Genomic DNA, 18,228 nt, shown 5'->3' with positions numbered 1-18,228 from the left:
GGGACTCAGCCCCTTGGTTCCTCTCTCTGTTGAGGAGGCTGATACGGTTCCAGCCTCCCTTAATCTGGGCCTCAGTTTCTGATCTATTATCGAGAACTCTGAGCCCTTGGGGGAGGGCTAAAGTTATAGGCAGACTTGAAGAGACCCTGCTGGAGGGCAGCCCTCTGAAACTTCCAGCCTCTTTGAAGCCAAATGTAGGCATGGACATTCTCAGACCTGAGAATTGAGGCAGGGATAGTCAAATTCCTAGTCACTGATTCATTCCGTCAATAAAATGTTAAAATTGGTAATAATTTAAAATCTAGGAAATACCATGTGTCATGGAGGAGGGGAGGCAATAAAAACTTTCATTGCTGGTGGGAGTGTGGTTTGGAGCAGCAACTTTGGAAAAAGTGATATTAATAAGTGACCCATGACACTGATAAGAGGAACCGCGACCCTACAGTTCCAGTCCTGGAAATATGGATAAGAGAGTTCACAATAGTATTACCTGTCATGGTCAATAGCAAGGGCAAGAGCTATCTCTCAACAACAGGAGGGATAGATAACTATAAATAACTTTATAGTTATTCCTGTAACTATAAAGCAAAAGATAGAATAAAATAAACTTCAGCGATAGAATAAAACAAACTTCAGCTGCGAATGATAATACTGGTGACCTCTCAGGCCTAATGATGAGCTAAAGGAGCAGAAATGGCGTCATTTCACATGCCGCAAATTCAATCACAGGCCACATCAAGCCCCTATGTGGAGGCCCATCTGTAGGTGGTAAGCCGAGGAGAGGAGTGGGACAGGGTTAACACGAAAGTCCCTGTGGTGCTGGCCTCTGGGTGGAGGGGCAGGGTTCTGTGTGATTGTGGGGGCTTTTGGGGGCTTTGAGATACCATCAAAAGTTAATTTCCTGCCCTTGGTGGTGGTCACACAGGTTTTCAGCACACAGCAACTCCTTAAATTAAACAAATATATTCCATGCACTCTTTAGCATGTACAGTGTATCCCACAATTTAAAAATAAACAAACATAATTTACTTAAGGCCTTCCACAGCAAGCAGGCTGTACCCCTTCCTGAGGACAGCGGCGTAGGAGTGGGCAGGCTCTTGACCCAGGCTGTCCTTTTGGGGAGTGGCTGTGGAGGGCCTGGGGGGCGTCTGAGTCCAGCCCTGGGTGCCCATGTCCTCTGCCAGGTGACTCAGTGTCCTTCTGGGCAGGGAGCAGGCTCTGGAGACCTGATCTCCATCTTTGGCCTCTGACTGTGCAGCTATAAGCAAATGTGACTAACCCCGCGGGACCCTGAGTCAGCCCTGGAGAACCTACCCCAAGCTGGGGGAGGGTGGCCCTCAGGGATGAGGGTCAGCTGCCCAGAAGGCCCACAGCCCTGGGGTTTCAAAGACCCTCGTGTGGTGGAGCAGGCAGTGGGCAGGATTCAGGAATGCTTGGCTCGTGGCTGGCTGTGAAATGCCAGGTACCCCCGAGGCTCTGGCCAAGTTTTTGCCTTTAGCAGAGCTATGACCTTGGAATAGGCTGCATCTGCCCAGCTCTGGCTGGTTCAGATTTCAGGGCAGCAGATAGGTGTTTCCTTCCCTACACCTCAAACCAGAGTCACAAGCTATTGCGCTAATTCACGGTTATCCCAAGTCACAGATAATCCAAACATCAGGGAATCCACAAATAACTTCTCTTCAGTTTTGGAGTGTGTATCTGGACTCTCTTTGGATGAAGTCATGTCCGGGGACCTGGAAATTCACTGAAGCCTCATAAGAGCATCTCTACCTCATAAAGGATGGAAAACTGGCCGGTCTTCTGAGAAGATCCTGTTCTGCGCCCGCCCCTATCACCCCCCACATGCACTCCTGCCTCAGGCCAGGGTGAGCAGGGTGCTTTGATCTCTGCCTGGATTGAGGGATGAGTGTGTGTGGGGGAGCAAACACAAGAACAGAGGGCAGGCTGGGGACAAGGTCAGCATCAGGACACCTGGCAATGGAATGGGCTGCCTCTAAGCTCACTGGGAGTATCCATCAAGCTCCTTATCAAGGCTCCAGATTCAGGAGACAGGGAGGGAGTATGAGAAGAGATCTTCATTCCTCTCTGGCCCTGAAGGTCTATGGTTCAGAGCTCTCTAACTAGGTCCTGTGATCATCTACTACCTTCCCACAAGCCAAAAGAGATGAAATGATGGGGTCCCTCAGGCTTCCTTCCCAGTGACTGTTAGGCAGCCAGAAATAGAAATGGCCTCTTTTGACAAGGAACCTAAATTGGAAGTCTAAGTGGTGATGGCATCTGGAAGGCGAGCAGCCATGCTTGGGTGAAGTCCAAGACAGGTGAACCTGAAGATGCTGCCTCCCCTCAGGGTTCCCTGGGTCCTGGCGGAGGACATGCTAGCCTCACCTCTGCAAGCTCAGGGCTCCCAAGCCCCAGGGAGAGACGAATCCAGAAAAGACGGGGGAGGTGACCGGGATGGTCCAGCTGCCCACGGAGATAGACGGAAGCAAGTGCAACACCGTTAAGCTCTGGTGCTTTATTGAGCAGCTGTGGAATTAGGAAAGGGAAGCGGCAGAGGAGATACGATTATGTTCCTCAAAGAAGGGTTCAAGTCGGGCTTTGCGGAGGGTATAATTAGTATGGCTGCTGTATCTTGTGGGACATTTGGCCATTTGGCAGTAAAGCTTGCCAAAATGGTGTCCTTTGACATGGAGGGCTGTAGGTAAAGGAGTTGAAGAAATTCTCTTGGGCTTAGCTTGGGTCTGTGAGCATTTCCATTAATCAACAGGTATATACTGATCCTGTGCCTTATACTGTGCTGGTCTCCTGGCCCTCGCTGACCCCACAGCCCACCCTCCCTTCCTGTCTACTAGGACAGAGGACTGATCTCTGTGTGGTGGCCCTCTGCACAGGTCCCAAAGGAGGAAAAATGGCGCAGCTGGGGGACGCAGCAGCGCAGGTGATCCGGCTCCTGGCCAGCTGGAGCCAGAGGGTGCTGTGCGTGGTCCATGGCTCCCACTCTGTGCAGAAGGACAGGGCTAAGCCGCAGCGAGTGCATTCTTGATGGCATTGGTGAGGGGGAAGCGCAGGCTCTGCCCACAGAAGGAGCCCCGGAAGTCATCCAAATCCAGGGCCCACACCATGGCACCTGCCAGCTTCCTGTTTTTCAGGTACTGCACCTGGGGAATGAGGACCAGAGGGAGTAGGGCCAGGATATGTAGGGGGGGAAAGCGCTCTGTGGCCCTTACCCAGGGGCAAGCCCAAACCACCTCAGGACAGGGACTGGAGGTGCCTGCTTGGAGCAGGGCTTCCGGCCCCTCTTCGCCCTGGTGTGTGGCCTTGGTGAAGCCTACCTTGTTTTTGACGCTCTCCAGGTCATCATATCCCACCCACTGGTTGCCCTTGGTGGCATAGGGAACCTGCTGGCCGAGGAGTCTATGGACTGTGGCTCCGCGGAGGAATTCACAGATCTGAGCAGAGAACAGGACAGGGAGAGTGTGGGGAGGCTTTGCAGGTCACCAGGAGAAGCCGCTCCCCAGATGGCTTTCAGCCCCTTGCTTCATCTGGCAGCCCCACTTTCATGGGTCCAGGCAGTAGGCTTTATGCAAATTTATGAAAAATAGATGCAAATGTCCCAGAGTTCAGCTGGGCTTTAAGGGGTTTTGCGCGCGCGCGCATGTGTGCGCGTGTGTGTGTGTGTGCGTGTGTGTGTGTGTGTGTGTGTGTGTGTATTCTTGATGACTGAACCCAGGGATACCCTACCACTGAGATACCCCAGACCTTTTTATTTTATTTTGAGATAAAGTCATACTAAATTGCCCAGGCTGGCTTCAAACTTGCACTCTTCCTGTTCCAGCCTTCCAAGTAGCTAGTATTACAGGTGTGTGCCATTGTGCCAGGCTTGCCGCCTCCATCTTAAACAGGGAGAAGTGGTAGGTTGACACTAACAACTAGCTCCAGGGTCCCTGGACGGCAGGGGCTAGACTGAAGCAAGGACACTATCTTTTGCTGTGCTGGAAGGAAGACCCCAAGCTCTGTGGCCAAAAGAATAATTTGGAAGCCAAGTGGTGCAGACCTGTGTACCTTTGCCTGGCAGAGACTTTTAGCAGCAAAAATCCTGACCTCCCCTTCCTCTTCCTCAGAGTCAACTAGACATGATTTTATGCCCAAAGGAGAAAAAGTGGGGATGTGGTGGATAAAATCCCTTCCCCAGGGCTGTCAGTGGTGATGAGAGACTCTTAGCTTCTTCTCCAACTCTGTTACCTCATAGTAGGCGAGGGTCCCTTCCTCCTGGGTGAACCGGCCTGCTATTCCTGGCCCCGAGACTGGGGCTCCAACACCAGTCTCAGAAGAGGCCAGAGTGAAGCTCTTCCCGAAGGCAGGGATGCCCATCAGCAGCTTGTTGGCCGGGGCCCCCAGCCTCAACATGTACCCCACAGCATAGTCCTGGTGGGGCAGAGCAGGGACAGTAAGAGGAGTTAGCTGGGATGGCGGTGTGGGGTGGGAAAGATTTATAATTAACGCCGCTGCCTTGGCAGGTGAGGTTACAGTTATACACAGTGCATCTGGGATTTCTCTGTCCCTCTGGGAACCAATCATGTCAGTTTAAAATGAATCTTAAAGTTTCATTATTGAAAAAATTCCTGAAGACACAGGAAGAGAGTCTTACAGTTTGGCAGATGCAGACATCAGGCTGCTGGCTGAGGTCACTCTGCTGACAAATGGCACTCCCACCCCTAGCCTCTCCCTCTCCTGCCCCCCACCTTCACTCGGTCTCCCTGCAGGCCTCATGCCCAGAGCCATGGAGAATGTAGGCCAGGCGCTCAGTTTCATCATCTGCAAAATGGGTCTCATAACCCCTGTCTTGCAGGATTGTACTGAAGAATCAGAGGTTTTGATGTGTGGGCACTGGCAGGTACAGGAGTTTGGGGTCTCTCTCCACCCTCCTTCCTTCTGGGTACCCACAGTGTTGCTGAATCTGTCGAAACTGGCATCCTGCTGGCCTCGGAACAGGGGGCTGTGATGTCCTGTGGTGCCGCGCCAGGCTCCGTGGAAATCGTAGGTCATGGTGCTGATGAAATCCAGGTGTCTGGGAGGGAGGGATGAAGGGCCAGGCAGGAAACTCGACAAGCTCTTGGCCTCACATTCAAGGCCCCAGAAGGATGTGCACAGGTGGGCCATTAACCCAAAGCTCAGTAGTTCCCAGGGACCACTGTCCTGGAGTCCGTGTGCCATGCCTGGGTGTGGGCAGGGGATCCCACGAGTGCACGCCAGGCCAAAACAGGCTGCTCTGTTGTACCCCCGGCCCTGCACTCCTGCCAGGCTCATCAGGTTAAAGGTAGCAGGGACAGACAGCCCAGCAGGGAGAAAGCAGAGAATGGCCTGACCTAAGAACATCAGAGGGGAGAGAGGGTTTCCACACATGTGCTGGCGAGGACACATAAATGTGAGTTCAGAAATTGGAGCCAAATGGTCGAGAGCCACCTCTTTCTTGCCCTCTAGGTGATCAATTTTAGCACTGAGCCTACACTCGCAAGGTTCTAAAGGAGTTTCTAAAGCCACTTAGAACGGCGAAATGCTTTGGCCATCCCTGCTCCTTACTGCGCCGTTTCCCACAATGCTGCCTGGATCTGGGGAGAGACCCTGCACGGCTGTTGGCTGCTCCAACTTAGGTATGCAAGGGGGCAGGGTAAGGCAGAGGGGCTGCACAACAGGAACGGGGCACTCTGTATGCACCTTGAGAACCCCCCGGGATCCTAAAAATAAAAGATTATTGCTGTGTGGCCTCTCATGGCCTAGCACTCGGCTCCCACCTGGCGTAGAGAAAACTCCCTGTAAGAGTTGGTGAGTTTGTTTTGCTTTTTCTTCTCCCTTTCCCCAAATACGTTCACGGCAACTTTCTCAACTGATCACAACACCCCAAGGTAAAAAAGAAGGACAGGGCTTATGATGTATGCCTTTTGGAGATGGGTAAACTGAGGCATGGGTAGGGAAGTGATTTGCTCAAGTTCACATGTCCAGGTTTGGGAAGAACTAGGTCTAGAAGCCCAGATTCCTGGGACTTTATTGCATGCTAAGCAAGGTAGAGGAAGGAGGGTGTGTGCAGAGGCCTTGGGGGGGGGGCTCTGGCAGGAGACTCACTGGGCGATCTGGGCGATGTCGTAGCCGCTATCGATGGCGATCTTCCCTGCGGACACCGCTGCGCTGAGCAGGAGCTGCTCTGTCCCCGGCTGGGCTTCCTTTACAAATTCAGCCTTCATTTCCTGGATGGGAGACCAGCAGGTGAGTGAAAGGGACCAAGGTGGTGGGAGAGGAAGACTTGACCAGGGAGGCCCAGGTGTCCAAGCACCGTGCTGACCTGCCCATCTGCTGTGGTCCCCAGCCAGTCTGGCGCTCAGTGGGAAAGATAAAGTGGCCCATCAGGGTCCCATCCTAAGGGCCACCCATCCTCTTACTAAAAAATTGTTGGGACCAATCTCATCTACACCAAACCTACATATACCCATCACCACTCAGTTATTCCCTGTTTGGAGGGACCATCAGAAGGGTGGGTGATAGGGCTGGAAGACATTTGTCTTTCCGTCTGTGCTTTGTTCTAGCTAATATATACGAATCCCAGGACCAAAGCGATTAATACTGATAGTGTGGACAATTTGCTTAGACTATCACTCTGCCCCTAGGAACTGGAGATGGTTGGCTGCCCCCATACGCAGCTGAGTTTCTCTAGACACAGTGTATGCTGCAACAGTTTGGAACTGAACAGAGGGCAATGGATGCTCCAGTAATTGGGCAGTGAGAGGTGAGTGCCTGCTCAGTCTCTTAGGATCCCATCCCATCTCCTACCATGGTTGCAACATGTCTTCCTTGTGCATCAGATCTCTAGGGCCCTGGGGACCCAGGTCCCTGCAGCGAGGGAGCTGAAGTTTCTCTTTGCTTGTCCTCAGATGCACCTCAGCTGCACAGGCTTCTAACCCACCCACTCCCTGCTGCCTGCTGCCTGCTGCCCACCCCCCAGCCTCTGCCAGACCTGACCAGTACCTTGATCAAGGTGGTGAAATGCTGCTTGTCTCTTGGTCCAGGGTAGAGCCATGCTAGGTCCAGTCCATCAAAGCCGTGGGCCCGCAGAAACGGCGGCACCGACTGGATGAAAGTACTGCGCCTCTGTTTGTTGGAGGCTATTTTGGAAAACCTAGAACCCAGATCACCTTCATAATGTGTTCAGCATAGAGATGCTAGGAGCCCTGGCCTTCTGGCAGGATTTCTGGGGCCTGGAGAGCAGAGGGCCAGAGTCTATGCAGCTCTAGGAGGGCCTGCTTGGGACGGCGTGTGCCTCTAGCGTTAGAAAGACCACGCGCCTTGGAGCTGGGCATTCCTGGTGTCCAAGCCTGAGCCATCTCTTACTAGTCAGCTGCTTTGAGCAGGCTATAGCCTGAGTCTGTTTCCTTGTCTATAAAATGGGATAATTATAATATCTCATAGTGTTGCTTTGAGGATGATGTGTGGTAATGGTGCAAAGCACGAAGTGGAAGCTGTTACGGCGGCCCACCCCCTAATCAAGCCCTGCTCAAAGGATTCCTCTCAGGGTCTCCAAACCCCCACTTTCCCATTGGCCTCCATCCCACTCCTTCTACCCTGGCAGTGGTAGCCCCAGAAGCTCCTTGTTTTCAGGTCAGGGAGGTAGTAGGGAACCAGGAGGCCCACCGGCAACCTCCTGTGTGACTGCCAAGTCCCTTTCCCTCTCTGGGCTTGGGTTTCGGAGCTCCACACAAGGCAGGGCCACTGACAATCATCTAGTCCTCTGTGCCTGACCAGGCAGAGCCACTGGAGCCCCCATGGTGGGGAGAGATAAGCCACTCCTCCTCTCCCTCCTGCCCAGGAGTGGGTCCTACCTTTGAGATCCAAAGTTCCACCCTCCGACAGACAGAAGGGTCTTCAGGTTGGGGTTCCTGCAGTGGGAGAGAAGGGAACCGGATGGAATCAAGTGACAGTGGGCCCCGCATCAGGGCACGTCAGGGCAGCCATGGCGAGCTCCAGCTTTGGGTGAGAGGCTGGTTAGTCCTCCTGTCCTCCCATCCTGAGTCTCAGTGCCCTGAGAGGTCATAGACCGTAGGACCATGCTGGCCCCGTGTGTTTACCCTGGGGGGAGCCAGAGAGTGGCAAAGTGGGGTCACAGGCATTTCCGTGTTAGCTGGAGAGGGATCCTGGGGGAAAGAGAGGGCCCGTTCCCAGGGGAGCTCAGTGGGAGTTGGCCTATCAGCACCCCAAATACTGCAAGCCAAGGGCCGGCAGTTCTCTGCTCCAAGGTGGGCACTGTGGGTCCTACTCCATTGTCCTGAGCAGAGTTGCCCAGCCCGGGCCCAGTCCATCTACCCTCCGCCCTCTCCCCTGCCCCACCATGCCCTCCTGCCTATGGCCCAACCTGTTTTTGAGTGTGTTCAGTGTGCCGTAGAGCGTCGCGTCGTTCCACTCCCAGATGTCGATCTCATCGTTACTTATATTGGCGAAGCTGTAGATGATGTGGGTGCAGAGGGAGTAGTCGATGGCGTCCGGGAAGCAGCTCCCATCTCCTTGCCGATACTGGGCCCAGTTGGTATAGTAGCAGACCAGTTTGTATGCAGTGCCTGAGGAGGACTCTAGAGTGGGCTCTGGGCCAAGACTCAGCCAGAGACCCCGTGGCTGAGCCCAAAGCGGAGACCAGAGGGATGTGGGATGTGGGAGGGTCAGGGATGGGAATGGGGTGCGAGTTGTGAGCAAAATGAAAATTCTTAAACAAAATCAGCTGGCTCAGACCCCCCCCCCACACACACACACACACACTCTGGGGAGTTCCCTCTCCGATGCAAATAAGGCCTCTTTTGAAAGTGTTTAGCATAGATCAAAGGCAGTGGGGGTGTACTGCAGGCTGGAGCGGGTGGTACCCTGAGGGGCAGCTGATGCACAGAGGTGACACAGGACTAAGGCTCAGTGTAAATACAGGCAGCGGCTTCAAGGGAGGCAGGGACATGGCCTGAGACCGCCAGTGCCAACAGATGCCCTGGTCTTCAGGCTTGGCACCTGCCCCAGGTTGTTGACCTAAAAAGGGCCCTGTCTGTCTTCTCTGTCTCTTGGTGGGAGTGCCCTGGGCTGGTAAGCCACCCAGATGGTAGTCCCTGTGATACTGGTTGGGTCACAGTGTCACCACAGACCAGGAAGTTCTTCCTGTCCTCTCATCCTAATTCCTCCTGCTGCAAACGAAGTCCTTCCTGGACACTTGGTTATGGAGGGCAGTGGGCATCAGTGACCCACAGGCCTCCTGGGCTCCTGACAGTGTTCCCTCGGGCTCTTAGTTGAAGACTTCACTGAACCTGAGCCTTTTAAAGTTTGTTATCTTGAAAAAAAATTCAAATATGTAGAAGAGAGGAGAGTAGCAAGATAATATCCATATTCGCAATGCCTTGGTTTAGCGGGTGCAAATATTTCCAAGTCAATGAAGTCATAGAAGATATTAGAAGAGTGTTCTCCTGTGCCAAGGCCTGCTCCTCACTGGTGCTACAGCCTCACCAGGCTCCAGGACACAAGGTAGGGAGGGCGGGGCAGGATACTCACAGCACTGGAGCAGCACCAGGACCGCAAAGCCTGCAGGGAAATCCAGGGTCAGGTGGGCTGCAGGTGTGCTGCCCTCTGCTGCCCCTCCCCAGACAGTCAGCCTGCCCCTCGCTCCCTGGCTCTGCTGCTTCCCTTCCCTCTGCTCTTCTCCCCAGTCTGGCTGGCAGGAGGCAGGCCCATTTCAGTGGCTCTGTGGATGCTCTGGGTCCTTCAGCCTGCAAACCCCCAATCCCCATCCCTCCAACCCGCCTTGGCGGGCCCAGAGACCTGTCTGAGCCACTCCCAGGCCCATCCTGGCTGCAGCAGAACGGGGCATGGTGGCTTCTTCCTGGTACCCACAGCTGCCTAGACAGAGCTTCCTCCGGGGCCCCACTCTTCCTTTTTATACCCACCCCACTCCACTCCCCACACCCCAAACCACCCCCCCTTTCCAGGATTGAGAAATCCTGGACTTTTGAAAACTTGGGGCAGCTCTTCACAAGCCACTTGCCAGCAAGAGGTGGTGACCGGGGGCTCCGGGGTATGACAGCCTATTTCCAGAACCTTCTCCTGCTCCCCCTGACACCATTTACTTCTCCCCAGCAGTTTCCCCGCCTTTCTGGCAGCTTCTACCTGTGGATTTCCAGTCCTCAGCCCAGGCCCTGGGCCAGGTTGAAACTGGGCACAATTGAGTTATGCAAGCCACAGCAACCAAACAAGGCTGTTATTATACCGCCGGCCTCCCTCCTTCCCTCCAACTTTCTCTCTCTGTCCTGGCTGTTTCCACAGCTGGCGGAGTCTAGCTCCAGGCCAGAAAGCCTGGGGGGTGTTAGAGCTGGAGGGGTGTGTTTGTCCCACATCCCTTCTTTTGGGCAATTTATGTGTTGATTATTGAATGAGAAACTGGGAGAAGAGAGGGAAATTCCTGAGAATATTCTGTACCCTGATGCTGGGTCTTTGTTTTTGTTTTTTCCTTCTTGCGAGGCCAGCAAAGATGAGTGAGAAGGGATCTGTTGTAAGCCCGGGGCTGTGGTGGAGCTCTGCGGAGTAAATATGGCTGCTGGTGCTCTCCCCCAGGAGCCCTGGCAGAGGATCGCAGGGAATCGATAATCTCATCTCCCCTCTCTCTGATGCTTTTGAAGCCCTGGATCAATGAGGCGGCCCCTTTTAAAGCCTTTCAGCGACTTCTTGTGCTCTTAGCCTACGAACAAGTATAGCTCAATGGTAAATGTACCGGTAGCATGTCTGAGGCACCGATTTCCATTCCCTGCAACACACAAAACAAAACGCCAGGGTGAGTTTATAATCCCAGTACTTGGGAGGCTAAGACAGGAGGATCACAGATTCAAGCACAACCTCAGCAATTTAGCAAGGCCTTGTTTCAAAATAAAAAATAAAAAAGGGCTGGGGGTATAGTTTGAAGATAGAATGCACACGCCTAGTGTGTGTGTATGTGTGTGTTTGTGTTACTGGGGATGGAACCCAGGGGCATTCTACCTCTGAGCTACACCCCCAGCCCTGTTTTATTTCTTATATGTTAACAGGGTCTCACTAAGTTGCAGTGGGCCTCACTAAGTTGCTGAGGCTGGCCTGGAACCTTCAGTCTTCCTGTCTCAGCCTTTTTGAAGTACTGGGATCACAAGCGGGCACACCACGCCTGCTAAAAACACACTTCTCAAGGAGGTTCTGAGCAGTTTGGCCTTCGTTTATTCATAGATACTTTATTTTTGCCAAAGAGTCAGGACAATTCCATTCTTTGCAGGATGTACATTAATTACTAGGCAGCGAGTGAACGCTCAGCACTCCAAGAGCCAGATGGGTCTGAGCTGAGGGCTTCCCAACCATATCCCTTCCCTTTTTCACCTCTAGGTAACATGCAGGTGGTAGACATGTGGGCTTCACAGCACTCCCTTGGCGAGGTCTCTGCCCTGTCCCCCTCTGTCCTTCTTGCCCTTTCTTTTCCTCGGAAACTCCAACAGCCCCTCTCCTTCACGGTAAGAAGAGCCTAGAAGAAGTGGCTTGTCCTGCATCCTTCTCCCTGGGGAGGACTGAAGGATCGCCGCCTCTTCCTTTAAGGTGACTGGCTTCTTGGTACCCAAGAGGATCCATAGCAAGGGCAGTCTAGAGAACTCTCCGTTCATCTGGGGCACTGAGAGGAGGACCACTTTGCATCTCTCACAGAGAGATTACAAAGTCGCATAAACAGGCAAACATTTTTACAACAGGGCAGGAGATGAGAAGAAAACACCTACTGTCACTTTGCCTCTGATAAGAGTTGTGTCTCAGCTGTGTGGCCATGCATGCCTGGGATCCCGGTATTTAGGAGGTTAAGGCAGAGAGATGGCAGGGTCGAGGACATCTCTGCAACTTAGTAAGACTCTATTTCCAAATAAGAAATAAAAAGGGCTGGAGGTGTAGCTGAGAGGTAGAATGCCCCTGAATTCAATCCCCAGTACCAAAAAGAAAAAATCGATAAAAACAAGAGAACTGTATCTCATGTCTGATTGGCTTATCTTTTGACCTCCTAAGTTCCATTTATTAATTCTACATATTCTATGTGCAAATGGCACTGTCACAACAAATAGCCAAGAGTCCCCAAGGCCTGTCTCAGCAGGACCAGCCAAGGGCCCCATATACCCACGTGGCAGCACTCCATGCCCCTCACCTCATGCAGTGCGACTCACTCCCTACAGTTCTCCAGGCTTGGATTATTTTTAAATTTTTTAAATTTTTTATTTTTTTGCGGGTCTGGGGATGGAACCCAGGGGCATTCGACCTCCGAGCTACATGCCCTGCCCTATTTTTTATTCTTTATTTTGAAACAGGGTCTCACTGAGTTGCAGAGGGCCTCACTAAATAGCTGAGGCTGTCCGCGGACCACAATCCTCTGGTGTCAGTCTCCTGAATGCTGGGATTACAAGCGTGCGCCATCACGCCTGGCTTTTTTCAGATTCTTAAACTTGTTCTGCTCTCTCCTACCACAAGGCCTTTGTATATGCCGTCTACTTACCCATCAATAACTATGAAGGGTCTGAGATTTTACACTTTTTCATGAGAATGAGATGGGAAGCCACAGTATCATGGGTACTGACGATTCTATGTCAGACACAAAAACAGTTTTTGTTTCTAATCATCCACAGCATAGCAGGCAGCTGGAACTTCATGTCTGAGTCAGTCTCCCTGCCCCCAGGTCTCATGGGGGGATGTTGGATCAGCGTGGGTAGGTGCTGTGCATGGGTTGCATCACAGCACAGGAACCCCAAGTTTAGGGAACTCAGATTTTTTTCTTTTTTTGTGGTGCTGGGATTGAACCCAGAGACATTCTACCTCTGAGCTACACCCCCAGCCCTATTTTTAATTTTATTTTGAAACAGGATCTTGCTAGGTTTCTGAGGGCCTCACTTAGTTGCTGAGGCTGTCCTTGAACCTGTGGCTCTCCGGGCTCAGCCTCCCAAGTCCTGGGATTACAGAACTGTGCCACCTGCCTGGCTGAAACTCAGATCTTTTACAGTGAGCAGTGAGCCAGCTTCATCTTGACCTCATGTGTATCATACGGGATAGTAAACAAACCTGCTGTTTGTTCCAGAGGAGAGAAAACATCTCCATCTCTGAGGCTGTTTGCTGTACAAACACCACTGAAAAAAGAGCCTGGAACAGCCAGCCCGTGTCCCTGCCTGGACACGCGTACAGCTACATGTGGCCCCTGTTTGTGTCTTCCAACAGCCAACAGTCCCTGGCCAGTTTATCCCCTTCATCCTTCGGGATCCTGCAGGATCCTCATCTCCAGGAAAGACAGACTCACTGGGGAGGGTGGACCCCCGGCTCTCAGAGTACTTTTTACCTAACGTCTGACTCAGCTATAATTATACTTTTATTATCTTTTTTCATTTTCACAGTATTGGGTATTAAACCCAGGGCCTCATGCATGCTAGGCAAGTGCTCTACCACTGAGCTAAATCCCTAGGTGTGTGTAGGTGTGAGCGTGTATGTGATGTACTAGGGCTTGAACCCAGGGTTGCTCTGTAACTGAGCTTTACTGCCAGTCCTTTGTATTTTTTATTTTGAGAAAGTGTCTTACTAAGTTGCTGAGGCTGGCTTTCAATTCATTATCCTTCTGCCTCAGCCTCCCAAGTCTCTGGGATTACAGGCCTGTGCCCCTGCACCCAGCTCAGCGTTGCACGTTCTATGTGTGGGCCTCTGTGTTTTCTTAGTGTTTGCCTCCAGGCCATTTTATACGCTTTCATGTCCACCTTCGGTACCTGGCATGTAGTAGATGCTTAGTAAAATACTCATTGAATGGCTAGGTGCACAGGTGATTGATCCCTAAATGGTATACCACTCCAAACTCTTATAATTTTGATATTGGAACCTGATGTCAAAATTTTATGCCATTCAACAGGTTTTGTCACTCTGCTAATAACTGGCTCAGGGGAACCAAAAAACCGCAGAGCAAAGCCAGGCACGGTAGTGAACTGTAATCCCAGTATTTGGGAGACTGAGACAGGAGGATCGCAGACTCCAGGACAGCTTCAGCAGTGCAGTGAGACTCCCTTCAACCTAGCAAGATCCTGCTTCAAAATTAAAAAATAAAATAAAAGAGGGCTGAGGATGTAGTTCAGAGGTAGAATTCCCCTGGGTTCAGTCCCCAGTACAAAAAAGAAAGAGAGAGAGAAAGAAAAAGGAAAGAAGGAAGGAAGGAAGGAAGGAAGGAAGGAAAGAAAGAAAGAAGGAAAGAAAGAAAGAAAGGAAGGAAGGAAGGAAGGAAGGAAGGAAGGAAGAAAAGAACAACAAAATCACAGAACAAGTGTCCTGACTTAATTCCCGATTAAATCTTCCTGGACCCTGTGCACCCTGGTCACTCACACGCTCACCTGGCCTAGCTGCCGGGCACTGCAGGTGGCAGAGCCAGGGAGGTGAGCGGAAGCAGTCAGTCCGGCCTTGAGAAGCACGGAAGCACAGAGTCTGGCAAAGATGGGTGCGGAACAAAGAGTAACAAGGTCTGTTAACCGTCCGGGGAAGCTTGAGGAGGTGACTGAGGGGACTTTCATAGGGTGCTGTTCCGGGAAGGCTCCCTTAGTATGTGTGGAGGAGGGAAGGAAGAGGGTATTAGCGGTATTAGCTTCCCCCCCCCAAAAAAAAAAAAAAAAACCCAACAAACAACTAATGTATATAGCAGGAGTAATGGCCAGGTCTTGTGCAGGAAGAGGTTAGCATGGAAAAATTCAAATGGTTGAGGCTAAAAGAGGCTGGCTGGGAAGCCCGGGGTGACCCCTGGGGTGCCTTATTAAGCACACTGTTTTGAGGATCTCTTGCCTGGGAGGCCATTGCAAACAGATGCAGGAGCGTTAATGCCCCACCAAATACCCGAGGACAAAGTTCTGTTTTCTTGCAGCCAGGTGTCTCCCTCCAGGTGGGAAGCTTCGGCCAGGCAGGTATTGAAATCCATTTCCAGATGCTCAGCTTCATGTTGGTGGCTGCACATAGTAGATGCTATCAAAGACTCAGAGGCGGAAACATTTGGACAAGAAAACAATCACTTGTTATTAATGAAGGCGAAGTCGAGTGTGGTGGCACACGCCCATAAAACAATACTTGGGAGAGAGACAGGAGGATCACAGGTTTGAGGCCAGCCTCAGTAACTTAGCAAAACTCTATTTCAAAATAAAAAGATAAAATAGGACTAGGAGTGTGTAGCTCAGAATAGAATAGCCCTGATTTTAATCCCCAGTGCCTCCCCCCAAAACACACACATTCAGAAAGAAAGCAAAAAATAAAAGAAAGAAGGAAGGAAGGAAGGAATGAAGGAAGGAAGGAAAGGGAAGGAAGGGAAGGAAAGGAGGGAGGGAGGGGAAGGAGAGTCAGACTTCTGAAAAACCAGCTTGTCAGCTACAAAGCAGCAAAACTGGCATGGCAGCACATTCCTGTAATCCCAGTACTTTGTAGGATGAGAAAAGAGAATCACAGGTTCAAGGTTAGCCTTAGCAACTTAGAGAGATCCTGTTTAAAAATATAAATAGATACATACATACATAAACAAATGGTCTGGGTGTGTAGCTAGGAGGTAGATTGCCCTTGAGTTTAACTCCCAATACCAAAGGAAAAAAAATAAGTTAAAAAGATGAGCAAGGTTATCCCATTCATGATGGAAAACCACAGAGTTCTCATGGTCACCACACATCTTCAGCCACACCACAGCAAAAATCAGAGATAAAATGGTTTTCACCATGGACTCCATATTTATGAGAAATAGTCATGGCTTACGATTTTGGACTGTAGAACCCATTAGCCTAACTTGCTATTTTGGGGTTTTTTTGAGATGTGGGCTGTCCCCCACCCCACTGCCCCCTTCACGAGAGGTGTTTGGTCATTAGTGAAGCAGATGAGAACGTCAGACTTTGTTTCTAGTTTTCCTTCCTGATGGGCAAGTTCCTGCCTTTGAGTCATGGATAGGTTGTGTAATAATTTTTTGATTGAGCACCATTAAATGGATGTTTTGGTTTATCTAACCAAAATCTATTTTCATTGGCATCAGTGTTGTTTATTAAGAAGTAAGTTTTTTGGTGTGTTTTGCAAAAGTAGAACCATATGCTATTAAAGCTTTACCAAAAATTTCTGCTTTCAGGCTTATAAAGTAAAAAAAAAAATTTTTTTTTTAAATTTTTTTTAACCCTGGTGCTGGGGACTGAACTCAGAACATTCTGCCACTGAAGTCTAGCCTCAGTCTCTATCTAATTATTATTATTATTTTTTTTTTAAATTTTGAGATAGGGTCTCACTAAGTTGTCCATACTGGTTTGAACTTTCAATCCTCCTGCCTCAACCTCCTGAGTACCTGGATCACTGCAACTGGTTGGCAATTACTTTTATGTATAAAGTAACCACAGGAAATCATAATCAGCACACACTATTATCTTTAAGATCTCAATGTTTGCTAATATTCCTGGGCTGCCAAGAAGCGAAATGATTTGCAATTCTAAGGCTGGAATTTCCTAAGTTGTAAAGCTATACAAGTGTTTTCTCAAAACCTCATCGGTGTCATTTCTACATGTCTTCCTTTATTGTATGACAAAGACTCTGTGTAAATAAACCTTAGGTTTCTGAACTTTCTCCTCAGCCCACCTGTGTCCTTCCTTATAAAACACATTTTTAACAAGGATCCTACTAAGTCAGTTAGCAAGAGCCCTGCCCTCAATATCCAGCCAGGGTCCTCATCTGCTACCATCTTCCACGTTGTAGCTGATCACCCTGGCCATCTTTAACAAGAATCCTGCTACATCAGTTTGAACCAGAATCTTCCTTACCCCTGGTGTTTCCTCTTAGTAACATCTGCCCACTGACCCTCATGCCGCTCTATGGCTACAAATCCCCATTTGTTCATGCTGTCTTCAGAGTTGAGCCCAGTCTCTCTCCCACCACAAGACCCTTTTGCTGTGGTCCCAACGATGGTTATGATGGTCCCGAATGAAGTCAGCCTTGCCATGCTTTAACAACGATCATTGGATGATTTTTTTCTTTAACACACATTTAATTAAATAGAATGTTTTTTCATAGACAATATCCAACCATATTCTGGTAATAAAATGATAGATTTTATATAAATAACTGACCTAAATTATTATGACATAATCATAACCATTTTGTCTAGTGGTGGATAAGCTATATCAGTTTGTTTATATTTTCCCTCCTTAAATCTATGAAATAGTGTATTTAGTCATAAGAAGTAAAGAAACTTATTAAGGCATTTTCTTTTGACATTTGTTATCACTGTTTAGTGACAAAGCCATGTGATATCATTGTTATAATCTGCACAATTGTTCTCAAATTGTTCTGATGATATGTTAACTTGTAATCCAGCCAGGTGTGGTGGCGCACGCTTGTAATCCCCACGCTTGAGAGGCTGAGACAGGAGGATCGCACACTAAGTTGCTGAGACCCTGTTTTCAAATGAAGTATAAAAAAGGTCTGGGAGTATAGCCTGGAGGTAGAAAAGCCCCTGGGTTCCACCCCTAGTACCACAAACAACAACAACAACAACAAAACCCCAAAACTTGTAATTCATGTTAAGATCTCTTATGAATTTTTTTTTCCTTTTAAAATTTGAAGAGCCAGGTGTGGTGGTGTATGCTTATAATCCCAGCATTTGGGAGGCTGAGACTAGAGAACTATAGCTTGTGGACAGCCTCAGCTACTTAGTGAGGCTCTTTGTAACTCAAGCTCAAAATAAAGACTACACAGTATGTCTGGAGGTGTAGCTTGAAGGTAGAATGCCCCTGGGCTCCATCCCCAGTACTGAAAAAAAAAAAAGTTCCATTAGGACAAAATGACATTTAAAGGGTACTTCAACATGCTGTAAGCATAAAATAAACACTGGATTTGGAGACATAAAATGAAAAAAGATAAATTATCTCATTAATATTTTAAATTGAAATATTAATCTTTTAGATGTATTGGATTAAATAAACCATATTATTAAAACTTTAAAGGAGTGCTTCATTCCAGTGTGGGTACATACAATCTGTTAAATTGAAGATGAGGGAATTGACAGGAAGGCTTTTAATGTTAAGTACAATAAAACAGAAATCACAATGAAGTAAATTCATTTTCTACATTTAGTTCTTAGTAATTAATTTCTGTTCTGTTGATCTTGGGTTAGGTATTCTACTTCTACAAAGCTGAATGCTTTTT

At 49.6% G+C, this 18,228-nt stretch overlaps 1 protein-coding gene across 2 annotated transcripts; it reads right to left on the bottom strand.

Moving 5' to 3' along the window:
- Nucleotides 1-3,017: 3,017 nt before the first annotated feature.
- Nucleotides 3,018-9,880, bottom strand: CHI3L1 (chitinase 3 like 1; the record flags this gene model as incomplete). Of its 2 annotated transcripts, none has more annotated exons than XM_080698338.1 (10): nt 3,018-3,158; nt 3,333-3,449; nt 4,243-4,425; nt 4,945-5,068; nt 6,121-6,242; nt 7,018-7,168; nt 7,869-7,925; nt 8,399-8,600; nt 9,565-9,594; nt 9,832-9,880. In XM_080698338.1, 10 exons carry the CDS (start codon nt 9,878-9,880, stop codon nt 3,018-3,020), a joined length of 1,176 nt encoding a protein of 391 aa, XP_080554464.1. The 2 variants fall into 2 exon arrangements, with proteins under 2 accessions (XP_080554464.1, XP_080554465.1); XM_080698339.1 differs by having other exon boundaries at nt 9,814-9,856.
- Between the last annotated feature and the right edge of the window lie 8,348 nt (nt 9,881-18,228).

The sequence above is a fragment of the Muscardinus avellanarius genome (genome assembly GCF_963383645.1).
Source record: "Muscardinus avellanarius genome assembly, chromosome: 7".
Classification (NCBI taxonomy): domain Eukaryota; kingdom Metazoa; phylum Chordata; class Mammalia; order Rodentia; family Gliridae; genus Muscardinus; species Muscardinus avellanarius.
Note: the sequence above shows the minus strand (reverse complement) of the source record. Positions and strands in the feature narration are given on the sequence as shown.